At 33.6% G+C, this 19396-nt stretch overlaps 2 protein-coding genes across 6 annotated transcripts in view; one reads left to right on the forward strand and one right to left on the reverse strand.

The window, feature by feature from the left end:
• The window catches only part of myd (stromal cell derived factor mayday), a 36956-nt gene extending 29337 nt beyond the window's left edge, over positions 1 to 7619 (forward strand). For all 5 annotated transcript variants that reach the window (XM_081736593.1, XM_081736589.1, XM_081736591.1 and 2 more), the window contains exon 7: positions 1971 to 7619. In XM_081736593.1, the coding sequence (XP_081592719.1) occupies positions 1971 to 2147 (177 nt within the window). In that variant the 3' untranslated portion in view covers positions 2148 to 7619. The remainder of the gene's footprint in view (positions 1 to 1970) is intronic.
• Positions 7620 to 13774: 6155 nt separating this feature from the next.
• Positions 13775 to 19396, reverse strand: part of LOC145668584 (cytochrome P450 6k1-like) — a 31226-nt gene continuing 25604 nt past the window's right edge. Inside the window, exons 4-5 of the mRNA XM_081736594.1 lie at positions 14927 to 15178; positions 13775 to 14407 (exon numbers count right to left, since the gene is read on the reverse strand). Coding sequence (XP_081592720.1) covers positions 14238 to 14407; positions 14927 to 15178 — 422 coding nt within the window. The 3' untranslated portion in view covers positions 13775 to 14237. The remainder of the gene's footprint in view (positions 14408 to 14926; positions 15179 to 19396) is intronic.

Below are 19396 nucleotides of genomic sequence, written 5' to 3' on the forward strand. Positions count from 1 at the left end.
ATTATGTACTTAATCAGCAGCAATCGGGAGAAAATAGATCTGACATTTCTTTTCGTAGTGGATGATTGTGGTAGGTTTTACCATATGCACAAGAAACCCAAGTGAAGACAAAGATTTACTTTTCTGTTCTGTGGTGGCCTCTTTAATGATGTTCTAGGAGAACAGTGGGTACAATGTATTTTGTACGATGGCTGGAGTCACGTTGACTATTTAGTGCCGAGAAGGATAGTGTATATTTGTGATTTTGATGATTAATAGTTCAAACATTTAATATATCAAGCATATTTAAGGTACTCCACATTGTGTATACAGTTTTCGGACTCACAGTTACGCATGATTTCACACAAGTCAGCACTGTTAACGAAAGATCGCTTCTGCGTGAACTTTCTCAGTTCCTCATAACACGCAAATGTTTACTGTGTTAACATTTTTTTTTTTTTTTTTTTTTTTGTGGTATACAATTTTAATATAGAAAATGCAATCCGAAACCAAAGTGGTATTCCACATTTGATACTTGTCCTCTCTCTCTCTCTCTCTCTCTCTATATATATATATATATATATATATGAAGTGAAAGGAATTTTATTTTCTATAATTTGTCTTATATTTGCCGTCTTTTCCTTAACATTTTACACGAGAAGATGCAGTTATTTGCATTTACGTTTATTTTATTTATTTATTTTTTTAATATACACTTGTCCACGTCACTTTCCAAAACACAGGGGCCAACGAGTATTTCTTTTACTGATTATAATAACCGAACTTTCATGTCGATTGGATGTCTTTCATCATTACAAAATTTATAAAATTCGCTATAAATGCAGCAGAAATTTAGATTATATTACGCGGCTGATCAAAAGAAATACTGAAGCACAAACTACTGTTCACAATTTTTGCATGTTAAATATTAAATAATAATAAATAAATTTAGGAAAAAAAAAACAAATTAAAGTAGCAGTAGATCTGTGAAATCTCAAACGCCCCCTAAATAATATATCGTCGTCTAATAGCCCCTTTTTGTTTTAGCATGTCCTGTTGAAACAAGAACGCTCTGTGGGGGCGTTAATGCCCACGTTGAGAAGTATTGATTTAACCCGTTTAAACTAATTTTTTTTTTTAATATAAAAAAGCAAGATTTTTTAAATGCTAAATACATAAAATTTAATAGAAAGTTGATTTTCAGTGCGTTTTGTTGTGTCAATTGAACTATTTTAGTATTCCGAGGAGATTGTAATTTTTGATTCATTTTAGTTCGCATGTTTTATGATTGACATTTTTATAGGAAAAAACGTTCTTTCTCTTCGCTTGGATTTAGTTAGTAGCCTTGTTTAACGACAGATAGAGCTTAATTAAGAAACAAAAATTATATATACACAAAATATTGTTTACACGTGTTACTGCTACCTAGAATATGATTTGGCAACTCTGATATCCGACGGGTAGTATACATATCTGTGCTAGGTGCAGCAGTAAAAAACGTGTACGTAGTATTTTGTATATGTAATTTTTATTTCGTAATTTCCAGCCTCTAATATACATTATTTTAGGGAAGAGTTTGACTTAGCATATAACATTAAGCAAACAATGTACAATAGAAACAAATAGATAAATATATAGAAGAGGAATGTGGATACTATTAACATGAAGAGTTGCTGGTGGAAAAAGACAGAAGTGATCGTCGAAACTGTTTCGGAACAGATTCAAAATAACAACTCGTTACGTAAGCGTATCTTTATTTTCATAATATGCAACATGTGTCAGTTGCGTACTCTGACTTATAATCATATTTTTGTTGAAAAAACAAATGCCAAAATCCAGTTTCCTCTCTGTGACTATTGGAGATTTCACAAAACAATCCTCATTATTTGTAGCTGTTGTAAAGTAGAATATAAGGAACATTTTCATTGATTCTTTTGTAAGAGCATTAGTTGATTCTTCTTTTCATTATGTCTACTCTTATATATTTTCAGATGTACATTGATCCCCGAAATCCACGCCATGCGAAAGAAGAAGCTGAAACGTTGATGGTTTTATCAGATACAGATCATGATGGCAACTTATCTTTGAAAGAGATTCTAAATAAGATGGACCTTTTCTTAGGAAGTAAAATGGTCAACACAGCGAAAAGTTTTCACGATGAATTCTGAATCACACGTCCAAACAAGATCTCCCAATAATTTTTAATTTATATTAATTTTTCTCACCAGTTTTCTCGTGCTTAACAATTATTTTTCTATATGCACTGTACTTTATGTAAAATAAATGTATTTTTGTATGTGCGTACCAGGAAATTGTCATCCATAGCATTTACTACAATATATGATAAATTTTTATCTTGTTGATGTATTTTATAACTATATAACTGCTGCTTATTTGCTAGCGAAATAATGAGCCATTTTAAAGGTGATATTTGAGGAATTGAAAAATAATACTAAAAGTAGTAATTTAACTTCGACATACTTACATTATAAATTAACTAATTTTATGGACGCTATAGAATACATGTTTGTAAATGAAATACTATTAATCTTGTATCTGAATATATATATATAATATTTATTTCAGTAGTCTCTGGTACTTTCTTCAGTAACCTCTTGAACTGCAAACAAATATTTGGACTGGTTGCAAGCCAAGGCAACTATGCTTCAGTTTGACACGCTACGCTGTAAAATTTACAATGGTTCTAGTGTAGCAGTAGCAGTTCGAGAAATTACTGGAGAAAGTAGCAGAGACTGCTAAATCAATTTAATAAAGAGGTTAACTTTTTTACGGATACAAGTTCAGTAGTATTTCATTTAAAGGCTGTTTAGCTTATTTATTTATAAATTTTTACGTGGGAACTTATTTTCCACACATTTTTATGTATGTATATGAAAAAGAAATTGAGTATATGTATGTTAAGCGTTACGTATTTTAATATAAAGATTTGAAAGATCTTTTATTGTAAAGAATTTGTTTAATCATAAAACTAAAATACTTCTTCCCTTTCCAGTTATGAAACTAGCATTCACACCGAGGGAGAATCGTATACTTCTCCAGACATCATTCCCAAGACACGAGTGCCAAACCCAGCTGATAGGCCGTGGGCTGTTATGCCGCGGAGCTTAGTTTAGTTACTTTTTCATTTATAGAAGAATATTAAGAAAATAATTAAATAACAATAAATAAATAAGTAGAAAATAAAACAGCTTGAACTGCACATAGTTCAACGTAGCACTTGAATAATCTCATTTTGCATTGATATTTCCGTATAAATATAAAGAATGAGTTTGGGACATTGGCTAAGAAGGAATTGCATTATGAGGGACGTGCTAAAGGGTATGATGGTAGGAAAGAGAGGGAGGAGACGAAGGAGACTACAATTGATGTATGATATCAAAACAGAAAAGTACATGAAGACAAAGAGATAGCAGAAGGCCATGAGGTATGGAAACTTCTCAGTTGCGGCAACTGAGCTGCCAATAATGGCAAATACTTATTATGATGATTTTTTCTAATGAAATATTTAGAAATGTTATATTCACATCCTTTAAATCTTTAAAATCCTTGCATTTGTGAAGAAATGATACACTTTTTCTGGAATATTTTAGATTTAAAAAAATTTAGTTACATTAGATAAACTTACAAAATATTTCTTTCGTATTTATCCGTAAACCTGAGGAGTCTATAGAGGGTGATTAATTTATATTGAGCTGAATTTGAATATGCCGCTTATCTAGGAAAAGCCGTGTTTCCATCACTGGTTGTGTTCGGTGTACAGGCCACCTCTACTGGCTGTTGTATGGCATGGGAATTTCTATTGCATGTGGAGCATGGATATTGCATCCCACTCCTCTTTAAAGGCTTTCCATAAGCTGGAGACGGTGCGGGCTCGACAATGGGATAGGCGCCGCTTGAGGAGTCCAAAAGCACACAATAGTCCATTGGGCTGGCATGTGGACTTTTGACAGGAATGTTAGAGAAGCGGATTGCCGCAATTCCAGTTTCCTGTTTCATACGGTGATAGAATTCCAGCGATGTTTTCGTCGTGTGGCTGGATGTCTTGGCTTAGTGCAGTTCAACCTGGTTCACGTCTTGTTCGTATTGGGATTCCATATTGGAATATTTCAGTCAGGACATGGATCTGGTAATATGCTTCATCGATTTTTACGTTTCGCTTCATCTTTCGGAGATGCAGTTTATCCCTTTACGAGAAGCCGGCTACAAGCATGAACCCTTTTGAGAAACTTTGTGTCTCCAGTCCTTCGCGTCAACAGATTCGTATGTAATGGCACGAACTTTACCATAGTCTGTGAGGTAAATGTACTCTCATCAAGGATAACAACAAACTTCCACCTATCACCTGCGAAATTACGTTATACAGCTTCCTGCAATTTTTTTTCGTTGAGAGCTCCTTCGTGGCTAAGCGGTTAGCGTACGCGCCCTTGGCGCGGGAGACCCGGGTTTGATTCCCGGCGGGAGCTCAAGTGGTTTGGAGTCCACGTTAATCAGTAGGTCCACGTCTAATATAGCCTTGCTGCTGAACGGGACGTTAAACTCAAAATAAACTCAACTCAACTCCTCCTTCGCTCAGCCACATGACATGCTTTCAGGGTGTGCACACTACTCTTGCGAACGATCGTTAGGCGTAAATTCCTATGAATGGCGTGGTTTATTGTTGCCTGCGATATGCGATATTTGCTGACTATCGCACGCTATGTGTGGGGATTTTCGGAGGTCGCCATACACCGAACTACACATAAGAGTGGCGAGGTCCTCTTCACAGGACGCCGGTTTCTAGCTGCTCGCGTCGATGTGGTGGACCCAGGATTCTGTACCGTATATTTCCGTATAATACGATTCACAGTGGCACGACCACGAAAATTTCGCACATGACACATTTCTACAATGAACGACACCGTGAACTTAGTGTTGGAAATGGCAATAATGAACCCCTCCCAGAATCTTTTCAGTTTCGGCTGCATCAGACTACGTTCGACCACACTGCTAACGAGATGCTGTTGCTTGCCTCGTGGCAATCTCACGGCAATCGGTTGCGCAGGTGGAGTACAGTTGTACATTGACTTCGGCTCAATATAAATGAACCAATGTCTGTAATTTAGTTATTGTGTAATTAATATTTAGATCTGTTCCAGAAGGTCGGTGTAATATATCACTGGAGAACATGAGTACAATATTTGCTGTTCGCGTTCATCACTATAACATTTTTAATTTAACGTTCGGTGTTATAATCAGAAAAAATATACTCGCCAAAGCACAGACGCATACGTTTTAATGACCAAGCTAAAGAAGACAGTGATAAGTAGAAGGAAATGGTGATGGAAATTTTCTTAATGAGAGGATAAATATGTTACGGTTTTTCTCATTTCCAAAATGTTTTATAAGTACCGCGTGCTCCTAAATTTTTTCTTCATCCTTGATTAGTGTTACTCAGTAATAGCTCTCTAAATTCAGAGATAGACGAATACAAAAATAGCGTGCAATACCTTAAAAAACACTCATTCATTTCTACATCAAACGATCTCTGCAATATTTCCTGACCATTCATGGGGTCGTCGCTTGCTTGACAATAGCATCCCTTGGACAACCATCTTAAAATCATCTTATCAAGATTTGACACCTGTGAGCAATTCCTCATCATTTTCATATATCTAGCAAACAAAATACTGAGAAAGAAGAAAAAGTTCCAGTTTGATAATCTTAAAGAAAGAAAAATGTTTACGTCAGTTCTGGGTGAAAATCAACATATTAGCTGCTTTGCTTTTGACAGTTTATTGTTAATTTCTTTATATACTGTATGTAAACAACAAATGGAAAGCAGTCGCCATTTAGATTTTATGCTATTCATTTTTGAATAATAGTTTTAGATGAAGTACGTGCTATTTTGTGACACAATAGTATAAACTGTGTTTTAAGTTAAGACCAAATAGAAAATCCAACTTATGCTGCTATTAGTCTGTATATAAACAGATTTATTTTGTCAGTCAGTGAAATGGATAAAGCTGAATAAAATACAAGTAAGTTACCAAGAACCATTTCAATTTATCAATGTTTATCTACTTAGAAACTTCACAAATTACGTAGCATTATTGTTTGTTCGTGTGTATGCTTTATCATATTTTGTAATTCCTTTGTTAAATGAGCATGAGTGTTGCAAGAAATGTTGACTTACGTTTACAGCCGTATCAGAAGCTTTTTTTTTGGTATACTTAACCTTAAGTAACTAGTTCTTTATGAATGCAAGAGTCATATAATAAGTGACTCCACCATGTAAATGACAACTTTGTATCGTTAATGTAATGACTCACATACCATATGTTAGTTTAACTTATCTTTTAGTCTATTAGTTTAATTTTGGTATTTATATTTCGGGAGAGACTTTTTTACTGTTCACAACTCGTTTTTCATGTAGTAAGGCAGAATATTATGAGACCAATTTGTTCATGTGAACATGTATTAGTGCAACAACTATGATCTCTTTTCATGACTTACGTAGATTTCGTAAGTGGCTGGTATGCTACATTGCTACAGTTGTTACGAAACTATAATCGTTAGTTCCAAATGAATTCCTTCCGCAGTATATTTATCACTGTTTTCTTCAACCTAATAGGAAGGGTAGTGTAAATGTGTTATGCTAAATGAAAAAGTATGATAAAGGTTGAATTCTTTCATTAAATCATAAACATCACTCTGTGTATAGAAAAGATAAGCTCAGGTCTGAACTTAGGGAGAATGGTGCTCAATAGTATTCTCATTTTTCTTGGTTTCACGTATTCAACTAGCAAGGTGGTTGAGAGTTTCGTGTGCAGCTCATAAATTGAAGTTTATAAATTCTTTCGTTCCCGAGCTCATTTGGAAAGCTTTCTTATTTTCAAATAATTAAATGAGAAAAGAATTCAATGGTTGTTTTGGCAGCTTGTGAGAGGTACCGTTTGCACTTACCCTAATTCCAGATCTGTGGATTTTTTTTCTTTCTTAATACTCACGAAGCACAAATAAGACTTGTTGCACATAATGCAGTATATGTCAATTTTCCAGCACAAGTCCTTATAGCAGAAAGTCTGTGATAATTCCATGCTGAGAGTAGGGTGGGATTAACATTAGTACAAACACAAGTGTAAGGTTGTGGGGAAACAAAAAGTATATAATATGAAATTTTGATATATTTATGCAATTTTCTCGCAGTTTGCATATTAGTATTCTCTTTTATGGATGTCATTTAGATAGTGCAGCAAATTATTTTTTACTATCATAAGTAAACATGTGAATATGTTGAATGGTCTAATTCTGTTTTTATGAGCGTCTGTAGAAGCATTTGGCCATATATATTTTAAGAACAGGCTTAAATGTGATGAATAAATTGTATTGTGTTGTCGAATGTATTAAGTGTCTATGATTTGTATTATCATTAAAAAACTGTCCTTAGTAGCCAATATTTGGCACGTGAAATTGTTGTATTTGTGTAATGTATTTTGCTTATATTATTATTATTTCAAGGTAAACAATTAATTAAATGAAGACACATAATGATTGTAATTAGCTTCCTGTTCAGGAGTGACAAAAGAAAGAGCTAGTCGAGGATATTTGGATGTTGAAAGTTGAATAAATCATCTCCCATGTTTCATTGTTTTATTATAAGAATACCATGGTTGTGATGTACAAGTAAATTTTGAAATTGGCAGATAGTGTGTTGAGCAGAATGTATTTATGTATATATATTATACTTTTTACCCGTTGTGTAATGTGGTACTATAGATAGAAAATAATTCTAGATTCCTTTGTCATACTCAGTGCATTGTAAACCAAAGTCTGAAACAATTCAATTGACCCTCGAACTCCTGACATAAGAAAGTAATTATAATTTTGGTAAGATAAGGAATATGATAGAAGAACTTCATTTCACATAGAGTAGATATCTAATATATCTTTTCTTAACTTACATACAGAGTCCGTCAAAAAATGTATACATTCTTTGTTATCCTGTATCAGCAGAGTGGCATTGACAATTGTTCTGATACTGTACGTGATAAGAAAATGGCAGCGTAAGTATGTTTTGAAGTGTTTTATCAGGTTTGGGTGACGCTGTCATCGAAGTTCAGCGTCAGTAGAGAGTGAAGTTTGGTACTGAACCACCAACCCGCCTAACAATCGAACGTCAAGCGTTCACCTGCCATTTTTGTATCTCACTAACCGTGCTGACAGTCCCGGCATCTGTTGAGCAAAAAACCTACAACAACAATTTTAACTGAAAACAATTGACAATGCCAACATGTGATGGGCGATAAAACATACTACAATATACTTAAATTTCAGAACAATTGTCAATGCCAGTATCTTGATACTGGATGACAGAGAGTGTGTACATTTTTCTGGCGGACTCGGTATTGGTAATGATAGTTGAATTGCAACTTCTTACAAAATATGATGCAATTTTTACTTTTATTATATTTTTAGTTATCAAATCCATTTTATATTTATTTATTTGCCTTTTGTACATCACATTATTAATATCAATCCGTATTATTATTACTAATTTCAGTGTATATCTATTAAGAGCTATTGTGATGTCTTGTTTACATATCAGTAGAAGAAACTAACCTGATCGTTTTATCAGATATAAGTTGTTAAAGACCAGTACTAGAGTAGTGTTGATGGTAATTTAGCTAAATTCTTTTTTAATCGAGTGCTACCTCTATTATTTTACTTTACATTGTATATTTCCGGTAGGCGAAATCAATAGAATTTTTGTGCCGTTGTCATCCATTGGCATAATATGTACGTTTTGGTATAATATTAAAACATACTAAGCTATGTATAAACTCATTTATTAGTGTAGAAATGGTTTTAATTGCGATATTATTGAGTTACGTAAGTTTCTCTCGCTTATTAAATAGTAGTTTAGGAAAGGAAGATTTTCGCTTGTTCTTTTTTGGCGGAGGTACTTTTGAATATTTCAGAAAATTTTAGCTTACAGTTGTTAGTTTGAAAACTGAAGTAATTTCTTATTTAAATCTTACATAGTTATGGACTTGAAACGTAGAGTGTTTCTTGAGCAAAACACCATTACCTCTCTGTCAAATCCTTTTTAAAAAGCTCCATTGGGATATTAAAGAAAAAAATGTTTTAATTGAAGGTAGTTCGACGATTCTTCACTAATTTCTTTACTTCCTTTGATGATTCTTCACTAATTTAATATTGGAAATATAGGAAGCATATTTAATATCTAAAATATTAGAATATTTAACGAACAATTACTTTTTTCTCGCCAGTTATATAGAATCTTATACAAGCATACGTTAAGTGTTTTAATTATGAACAGGTTTTATTGCTTGTCTTATGAGCTTGATTAATTTTGTTTGTAGATCACGATCTGCTGTGTGCAAAAGTAATTTACAAGTCAGTTAGTTGTAGTGATAGGTTGGAGTTTCAAATGAAATCATTGAAAGCTAATACAAATTACTCATTATCGATTATGTGCATTCACAGAGCAAATACTAAAGAAGAGGCAATCATTGCAATACAAAACTAAACATGAACACTAATATTATCACTATATTGCTAGCGGTGATAATAATTAGAAATTATGTAAGTAAAAGGCTAATAGTCACCGCGAACACGAATGGCCTGGGGAAGACTTGATTCATCACACTATGTAGATGTTACTTTTTTCCTGTATAATTGCATATCAGACATCAGGACTGTGTATAACACGAAGTTTTAAGTTACCACGAACTATTTTGTTGAATTAGTTTTTAGTTTTAATCTGTTATTTAATTGTATAAATCTTCATGCATATATTTTTTGTATACTACTGCTTGCGTATTTTTTAAACCAAAATGTACTGTTTCTCTATTGAAAAGTGTTGGTATTTTGTTATATTTGTATTAGAGCTATTTATTACTTTATATTTCTATTTTTACAACTTTTGTTGAGGATAATGATTTATTTTGTAAATATATCAATTTGCTGTTACAAGTGTTTATTGATTAAATAATTACTTTTAGATATGAAGAATATTAAACGATAGCACTTGTATATGGCAAGTTATGTTTTAAAGAAAAAATCTAGCCACCAACCTTCTCTTTGAAAGTTGATTGATTGCTTAATTATAATTTCCTTTTTACTATTGAAGTTCCTGAACATGAGACGTGACGTACATTCGCCAGGTATCAAACTAGGATTGTTAATGATAAAGGAATCTAAATAAATATTTTAATTAGGGTTGCTCCGGGAAGAGACCCGCAATATATTTCAACATATTGATTCTTGTCACGAAACTGAAAAGTGTTCCGGTCTGCTGTGGGAAGAGAACCGAAATACATGTCAACATACCGGTTGTGTTCACGGAACAGAAACACTATAATTCGATGTGTTTCGAGAGAAGAAAACTGAAATACATTTTGACATCACCATTCGCAAATACCTTTAGCCTGAGAATGTTACAAGCTGCACACGATGTTGAAAACTGTGAAATAGTAACTCAAGGGAACGATCTTCAGTGGTTTTTGTTAGAAATTCTATTTTTCTTTCTTCGGTAATTTTACTTTCACTTCAATATTGGTTTCGGTTCTAGAACCAGGGCAAATTTTCTCCGAAAATTGGTTTCAGCACTAGGTTCGAAATAGTTAAAAAAAAATCAGAAAATTGTTTTTGTTCCGCACCGAGGATCGTTTTTCTTTCAGGAAAATCGGTTTCGATTAGAAATCGAAACCCAGTAGAACCTTTTACGCCTATTGGTTGCGGTACCATTAACAACCCTGAATCAAACGTGATCTCAACGTTACGGGCGAAGACGCTACGCTAGGAGAAATTACTTTTAAAAAAATCTTGGAGAGGCACCGGAATTACCGGTGTATCATAGTGTGGAATTTATTAAACAAATCTTATTTTAAATTAGAGAAGCATGCCCAGTTTTTTTCAAGTAATATATATATATATATATATATATATATATATATATATATATATATATATATATATATATATGCGATTCCAATCTTGTATAAGAATTCCAATAGTTACAAAATGTCACGCGTAGCGTAATCACTAACGCTTTGTCCTTTGGTGCAAGCAGTCCCGGCTTCGATTCCGGTGGGGGGACAGTCGAAAAAGTGTGAAACGCTTTTTCAGGCGTCATCCTGAGTGAAGTTTTCCTCATTCACACCATGCAAATACCCGGATGGTATCTAATAATGGTTTCATGCCGCTTCCTTCCTTCCCCATTCCTTTCTTTTTCCGAATTACCCGGGTAGTGTGACGGATAACATGGTCATAGATGTCGAAAACCCAGAAATCCCTAATTCTAATCCTACCAGATTGTTTTTTTTTTTTTTTTTCAGTCAGAAACAAAACAAAACTTTGTTTTTCTCAGTCATTACAGTTATTTTAATAGATTTATAGATAAATGAGCAGCATCTATAACTTGTCTGGTAAACATTTTCGATAAAACGTATAACTAACGATGGAGTATTTGCGATCACTAAGCAGACGTTATTTGGAACGACTAGCGAGCGGTGAACAGACAGACAAGTGTATGAAAAATAGTGTTTTAACATCAGAAAAACTAACACTGAAAAATTCATCTGTTTAGGTCAGGGGTTTTCCAACTGTGCGGCGCACCTCCCTGTCAGGGGCGGCATGAGGACTTTTAAAACAGATTCTACAAAGGAACATATTTATAATGCAACACTCATACTTAACTCTACACCCTTCTTCTTTAGTAATACATAGTGTATCTCCCTCTTTGTATCACCTCTGTTCCACATAAAATCAGGGATGACCCTCTCACCTTTAGCTTAAACGTGTATAATGCTTGTTAGATGGCCACTAACGATCATCTAGTTTCTCTCTGTAGAATAGTATGTCTCTGAAATTTCGCATGACGCCATGAGAGCTGATATTTTCTTTTTCGTAATTTTCTGTTATTATTTTTGGGGTGATTCTTGAGTCTTAATCCTTTCTAAAGTACTACCGCCATTCACAAATAGTCTTATTTGTTTTATTTTCATTGGTCGAAGCCGTCTTGCGTCTTGACATTTCAAAATATACGCCAAAATTGAGTGACTCAAAACAAACTCATACATCTCATTGTCTTTGCTCAACATTTAAATGTGTCGGTTTTTATTATTTAAATTCCTTCTCTGCTCGTATTTTTCAATTTTAACATCAATATTTGACTAACCACAATTTATAATTATTAACACTGGCTAATAACATTAAAAAATGTAGTCAGTGTACAATATATCTCCAATGTGCTAATGAGATATTTCCATTAGTGATTAACAAATGAAACATAGTTTATCATAGTGATAATCTTTCTTTTAGGGACACATGTATTTATGTTGTTGATACGTTTCGTTTTAGACTGGGAAGGCGCGTTCAGATTTTGGTGGTTGAGGGGAGCCTCAACTGCAAAAAGTTTGAAAACCCCTGGTTTAGGTAAGTAAACAGAATTAAATCCATTGATGCTAAATTCCTGCGATAGTGTCACTGTCACATATTTTGTTTTTACTATGACCAATTTAGTTGTGGCAGTTTCTTTTTTTCAAAAAAGTAGTATATTCCAAAACAGGAATATACAGTATTAACTTAGACTAACCTTGATATGTACGTCTATCATTTAATAATTGCCAAAATATCCAGTGGGAACTCCATCTTATTCAGTGGCATTTGCTTGAAACATTGCCTCCAATCTCCTAATCACATTACATGGCATCAATCGTTATGGTATAGAAGTATCACACAAAAACTTTTCTTCTTGATATAAAAATACGGGTTGAGCAGAAAGTCGCATACCCCAAAACAAACATTTTTTCACATATTGAAGAAAACAACTTTGTATCCACTTTGTATATGCAAATTCCTCTGAATTTGAAAGTTTTGAGTAATTTCAATAAGAAGTTCAGAGTGGTTCTGTAAAAGTTATACTTTCAAATTCATGCAGATGTACTATACGTTGCAACCTTGAGAATAATAAACAGTACTAAATCTTCCATTTGTGAATAGTGTGATGCACTCCTATTTCAATAGATTTCCTACTGCTTTTATATTGACAAACTAATATTCCTTTTCCTCACTTAACACATGATATAATTGGTGATACACTTCCACTAGTTATTTTACACAGTGTGTTAATTGGAACGCCTATAAAGTCATTTTTCCATGTATTTGTCTGTAACTGTAAAACAGAGAATGTTTAAACCAAATTGTTATTTGGTAAATGAACATCGCAAAAATAAGAAAAGAAAAACTACTGATACCTTAAGTTGAAGGCCAAATTTTTAGTGGATAAATTGAGAGTGGTTTTATGAAAGTTCAGATATATGAGAGTGTAACTTTTAATACTGATAATGGCGAGGTATATATTTTTATTTCTAGAAGAAAGGTTTTTGTTTTGTACTTCTTTACTATAACAATTGATGCCAAATATTGAAGGCGGTGCTTTAAGAAAACACTGTTGAGGAAGATTAAAGTTCTCATTGAAAATTTTGGCAATGATAGACGTATACCAAGCTTAGTCCAAGTTAATACTTGTCATACGTCAGTTTAGCTTCTTAAAGAAAGAAATAGTACTTTGAAAAGTCTTTAAGTTACATTTAATTAGTATTTATTATTTGCACAGATTTAAACTTAAAAAAAAAAAAAAAAAAAAAAAAAAAAAAAAAAAAAAAAAAAAAAAACGATGCTAATTTCGAAAAGTGACGTAAATGTTGCTGTATTTTGATTTGACCATATAACTTTAATATTTGATGTATTTACTCCTACATAAACAAAATTGCAAAACATGAATTTTATTTGTACATCAAAATATTATCACATACACACAAATTCTAGTTTATACATTTCCGTTGTAATGTAGTCATAATTGTTTTTGTGACAATAGAACTGTCCTATGATAGGATCGCACTCAAAGGACCTGGATTTCGGAGTTCAACTTCCGCCTTCTTTCGGTTTATATATATATATATATATACTTGCAAACCGATGTAAAATGAAATTATTGTAACATCAAAAAATGTTATTCAAATGATAGTCGAGCACTTGAATCCATTTCTTCCTATGTGTGATACTGTCCTTGGATATATATCCTATACCAATATGTTCCTTCTATGTCAGTTTGGGTCTACAGTCAAACGTGTATACTCACGCTGTCCGATATACACTTATAAGTAGGATGCTTTACATCGTGAGGCGAGATTCAAATTCAGTTGAAATATGATTGTAAAAGTCTTTATGTACTAAATGTTTAGAGGTTTAAGTCCTAGAAATAATCCTTTCTCAGGCGATAACAAAAATGATTTTTTGTCGAAGACAAGTGGTTTCTGAGTCTTATGACTCATCACGACTTCACATCTTCTCAAAACACTCACAAGTCCTACTTTGGTCTGCATCAAACCAAAACGATTACCTAATAAGAAACAATTACAAAGGGTAAATCGCTTACTTAATCATGTGTGATTGTCATTAGTTACTGACTTATCATTCATCATATTTTTTAAGGAATATTGAAATCACAATACTGTTTATAGATTTTTATTACCTTGTAAGTAACATTTGTAATTTGAGATATACTGACAGAAATATATCTTTCAAAAAAAAAAAAAAAAAAAAAAAAACTACGAAACAAAGAATTGATACTGGTAATATTTCTATGAGAAGATTGTGTACATTAGAAGAAATGAATCGTTTTAATTTTAACAGAACTTACACGTAAACTTTTTTTTTTTTTTTTTTAATTATAAAGATTTCTTTCCTCATTGTTTAATAGGGATATTTACGAAATGCAATCCTGAAATTAAGATTTGCGAAATCAAACGTGGATCAATAATCTTTCTAAGACCTCTAGATTGAAACTCGAAAATAATTGGTTAATATTCCTAAATTTAACGCGTATTAGCTGCATCATGAGAAAACAACAAAAACTTACCTACGCAATTCCTAGGCCCTTCTCCAAAAGGCATATATGTGTAATTGGGTCTGGTTTTCTTGTTTTCCTCAGTAAATCTTTCAGGGTCAAATCTTTGAGGATCTGGATAATATTTAGAATCAAAATGGATTCCAAGAATAGGTAAGTATATAGGAAACCCTTTAGAAAGTACAATTTTACTTCCAGGGATTTTGTAATCCTTCGTACATACTCGATCCAGGAAGGGAAGTGGTGGATATTTCCTAAGGGTTTCTGTAATCATAAACATAAATATGAAAGAAGTTATCAAGAGAAAAAATCACATAAAAATATTTCAGTCAATATTAGCAACCCCTAATCTTAATTGTGTGCATTGGGAAAATCCCAGGTACTTACAAATGTTAGTGACTGTTATTCTTAGTAAAATGTGTGAGGCAGTCAAGTTGCATTGTGATATAAAGACGCAAACTAATGATGAAACCAAAACAACATAGTCTTTTAATAGACTTAAAATAACACCATAGCCAACATATTTTGGCAAAAATCTATGCTTATCCTTAGGAAAGAAGGAAGACAAAAGTACGAAGAATAAAAACTAAAAAGAAGTTTTTTTTTTTTTTTTTCCCAGAGAAGCACAAGTATAACAGCAACTTATTTGTGTGCTATTTGGCATGATTCTGGGTTCAGAGGTGGTTACCGTAATAGTATTTTTCTAATAGATGGAAATAGAATTTACTTTTCCGAATCATTAATGAACTTTAATCTAAATGATCTGGGTTAGTAATAATGTCTTTCAATGCCGTTAGAGTCGGCCTCAATTGAACTTTATCTCTCCTATTATAACGTAAGAGATCGGCTTTTGAAATAATTAGTTGTTAGAGGTTCGATACTTTTATTTATTTTTTTTTAAAAAAAAAAAACCTAAGGTGATGTTTTATAAACATTATGATGGATTGGCAATGGGAGAATCATTATAACAGACGTAGATATAAAGACTATTTTGTCTTAGATATTATGCATTATTATTCAGTTATATAATTGTAAGTGGCAGTTATTGGAAGCAAAAACAATTAAGTTCATCCATCGTTTGTGATATGCCGATGATATTCTATTTCTGTTTAAATGTGTATTATAAATTATATATCTACTGTTCTTACATCCTAACAAATGGGAACTTTCTCCAATCTTTTGGATATTACAAATGATTAGAAGAACGAGAAGTTTAACACCAAAACTAACCGAAAAGACATCTCTATTATATAGCACATCATGCTGCTTCTCAATTTATTGTTGTTGCGGAAGTACTACAGGATTCTGAAACAAGGATATTTGGATAGGGCACATAATAGTTCCTAAGTGAAGTCTTGACCCGACTACGGTAGGTCCCATAGTTTTGGAGCTATGGACCTTTAAAGTTCATTTTTTTCACGTTTTCGGCAGCCTATAACTCCGAAAGGAAGCATTCGTGCACCCAAGTTGGTCTATACTTTTTGTCTTATCTTGGTGTCAGGAATCACGTCCCAAACGTTGCCGGTGTTGTTTTGAAACACCATGTATATATATATATATATATATATATATATATATATATATATATATATATATTCATTCTGTAACACTCAAGCAAGCAAGGCACTGATGCCAATATTAAGAAATTCTTGTAACAAACTCTTAAACTTTGTTCGAGTACGAAAATCTGGCCACGGCATTTGAGTTCTTGCTTGAGGTTGGTTCCAAGAGTGATTATGATATTGAAATACTAAAGAAGTCGCAACAGATGAAGGAATCCTTATCATTAGTTCCAGATTTTGTATTTGTATGTTACATGGTTCGCAATAACAACTTACCTAATAGCTTGCTTGAGAGTGTTACAGAATTAATATATATATATATGGTGTTTCAAAAGAACACCGACAACGTTTGGGAGGTGATTTCTGACACCAAGATAAGACAAAAAGTATAGACCAACTTGGGTGCACAAATGCTTCCTTTCGTAGTTATAGGCTTCCGAAAACGTGAAAAAATGAACTTTAAAGGTCCATAGCTCCAAAACTATGGGACCTACCGTAGTCGGTCAAGTCTTCACGTAGGAACTAGTATGTGCCCTATCCAAGTATCCTTGTTTTAGAATCCTGTAGTACTTTCGCAAAACTTTTTATAAAGGTAGTTAGTGAGTGCTTTAAATTATATGCCTGTAGCCAAACTGCTTCTATAAAAATTCTTGCACGAGTACCTAAGGATTCCGAAACAAATATTTTTGGATAGCGCACATATTAATTTCTAAGTGTAGTCTTGACCCGATTGCGGTAGGTCCCATAGCATTGGAGCTATAGACATTTAAATTTCATTTTTTTTTTTTTTTTTTTCATGTTTTCGGCAGCCTATAACTCCGAAAGGAAGCATTTGTGCACCCGCACCCAAGTTGGTCTATACTTTTTGTCTTATCTTGGTGTCACTCCCAAACGTTGTCGGTGTTGTTTTGAAACAACCTATGTATAGATATATATATGAGTATGCCGGCTACTGAAGAAAGTGAAAAGTATCTTTTCTTCTTATTATTATTATTTTATGGATCCACTGGGTCGAGTTTTGGGTATACGAGATAATGCGCGAGTGTAATCAGTTACTTAGGAATGACGAAGCGCAATAAGCATACCAAAATAGCACGCAAAGGCTCATATATTTCGAGCTTTTCAAACTATTTAAGACGATTCATTACAAAGTAGCCTAAGTCCAAAACTGGAATTTTTTTCCAGGAGAGAAATTTGAAGTCTATCATTTTAAGAAAATTCGTATTTCTGTTATGTTGACAATCAGATTCATAATTATGAAGTTTGTGGTGTAATAAATTGCTGTTTACAATACCTTTTACAAAAGGCCCCCATGTATAGAAGCGAATCCATTTTTCGGCCTTAGACCACTTGACACCCAAGTTGCCCATTTGATCTTAGATGTAAAAATAATGAACTGTTCATCTTAACGCAATGCATTCAAGTATTTCTCTTGAGTCCCTAATTGTTTCGTTTTTTTTCTGTCTTTTTTTTCTCAAGTATATACAGATGTAAACAACTTACTAAGAGTGAAAACGTAGCCTGACTGGACCGGGACTCGAACCTGGAATCTCCGACATACCGTGCCGACGCGTTAACCACTACGCTTCCCAGAGCAGCCAAACACACTCTCACTCCTGCGGTCGGTGCTCTCTATTCAGACCGCGGACTGGGTATGCCGGAGATCCCGAGTTCGAGTCTAGGGGGGCGCGGTGGCTCAGTGGTAGAGCGTTCACCTCTGGTGCTTGGGGTCCCGGGTTCGATCCCAGCCCCCGCCAAGTGAACTTTGTGGTGGACAAACACCGTGCTCGTGGGTTTTCTCGGGGTTCTCCCGTTTCCTCCCACTTTCTTCATTCCACCGTTTCACTCATCTCTCATCATCACCGTCTCCTTTAGCCTAACCGGCATAACCGTGGGACGTAAAACTTAAAGATTTCATTTCATTTCCGAGTTCGAGTCTGGGTCTAGTCAGTCCACTTTTTCACTCTTTGTAACTTGTTTAATTCGCACCTACAGAAGATTGTGACGTGTAAAATAAAGCGGTTGTTTCCTGCTTTCATTAATATATATACGGATGTGTTTATTTATTTTAGCTTCTGTTCTGATGATGTGCATTATTTTTTGGATGAAATATATAAACTTATTGTTGGTAGCTATTGTTGTAAATTTATTAAGATACCATGTTACTTAAGCTTTCATGATGAATATAATTAAACACATTTTAGATTTTATGTAGTGAACTGTTTGGTGTATTTTAATACTAGTCGCATGTCAAGAAAAATGGCCATTTTTTAAAAATAAGAAAATGATAGAAGACATTTATTGTGGTTGATATACAAGTTCATAACTTGACTATTTTTCGAAGCAGTCATCATGAACTTCCAGACGTTTATGATAACGTGGCACAAGCTTTCGTATACACTCTGTGTAAAAATCTGCCGTCTGAGAGTGCAGTCAGTCCAGAATTGACGTACTGCTTTGCTTCGATGTAAACCACTTGGTCAATTGAAGAAAAAGAAAGAAATCGGTGGGGGAAGGTCGGGATTGTAAGGGGGGGGGGTTGATTGAATATATCACATCAAAATCTTTGAATTATCTCAACAGTACGAGCAGCTTTATTTGGGCGGACATTATCATGAATTAAAGAATTTCAGAGCGTAACATCCCTCTCCGCTGATTTTGGATGACACATCGCAGATTATTCAGTGTTTGGTAATATTTCAGAAATTCAATATTTCATTATTCGGACTAAGATTTCCAGAAACTATTGTAATTTTGTTTACATTTCATAAATACAGGCTATCTCAAATTAAAGTATGCACTATTTAAAACAGAATATTTCGGTATTAAAGCAAATAGGTATACAATTTTTGTAGTGTTGTATACCTTAAAGACACCAATTCTTTTTTTTTTTTTTTTTGACAGTGATGATAGGTACTAC

The sequence above is a fragment of the Thermobia domestica genome, chromosome 13 (assembly GCF_964235325.1).
Source record: "Thermobia domestica chromosome 13, izTheDome1.hap1.1, whole genome shotgun sequence".
Taxonomy (NCBI): Eukaryota; Metazoa; Arthropoda; class Insecta; order Zygentoma; family Lepismatidae; genus Thermobia; species Thermobia domestica.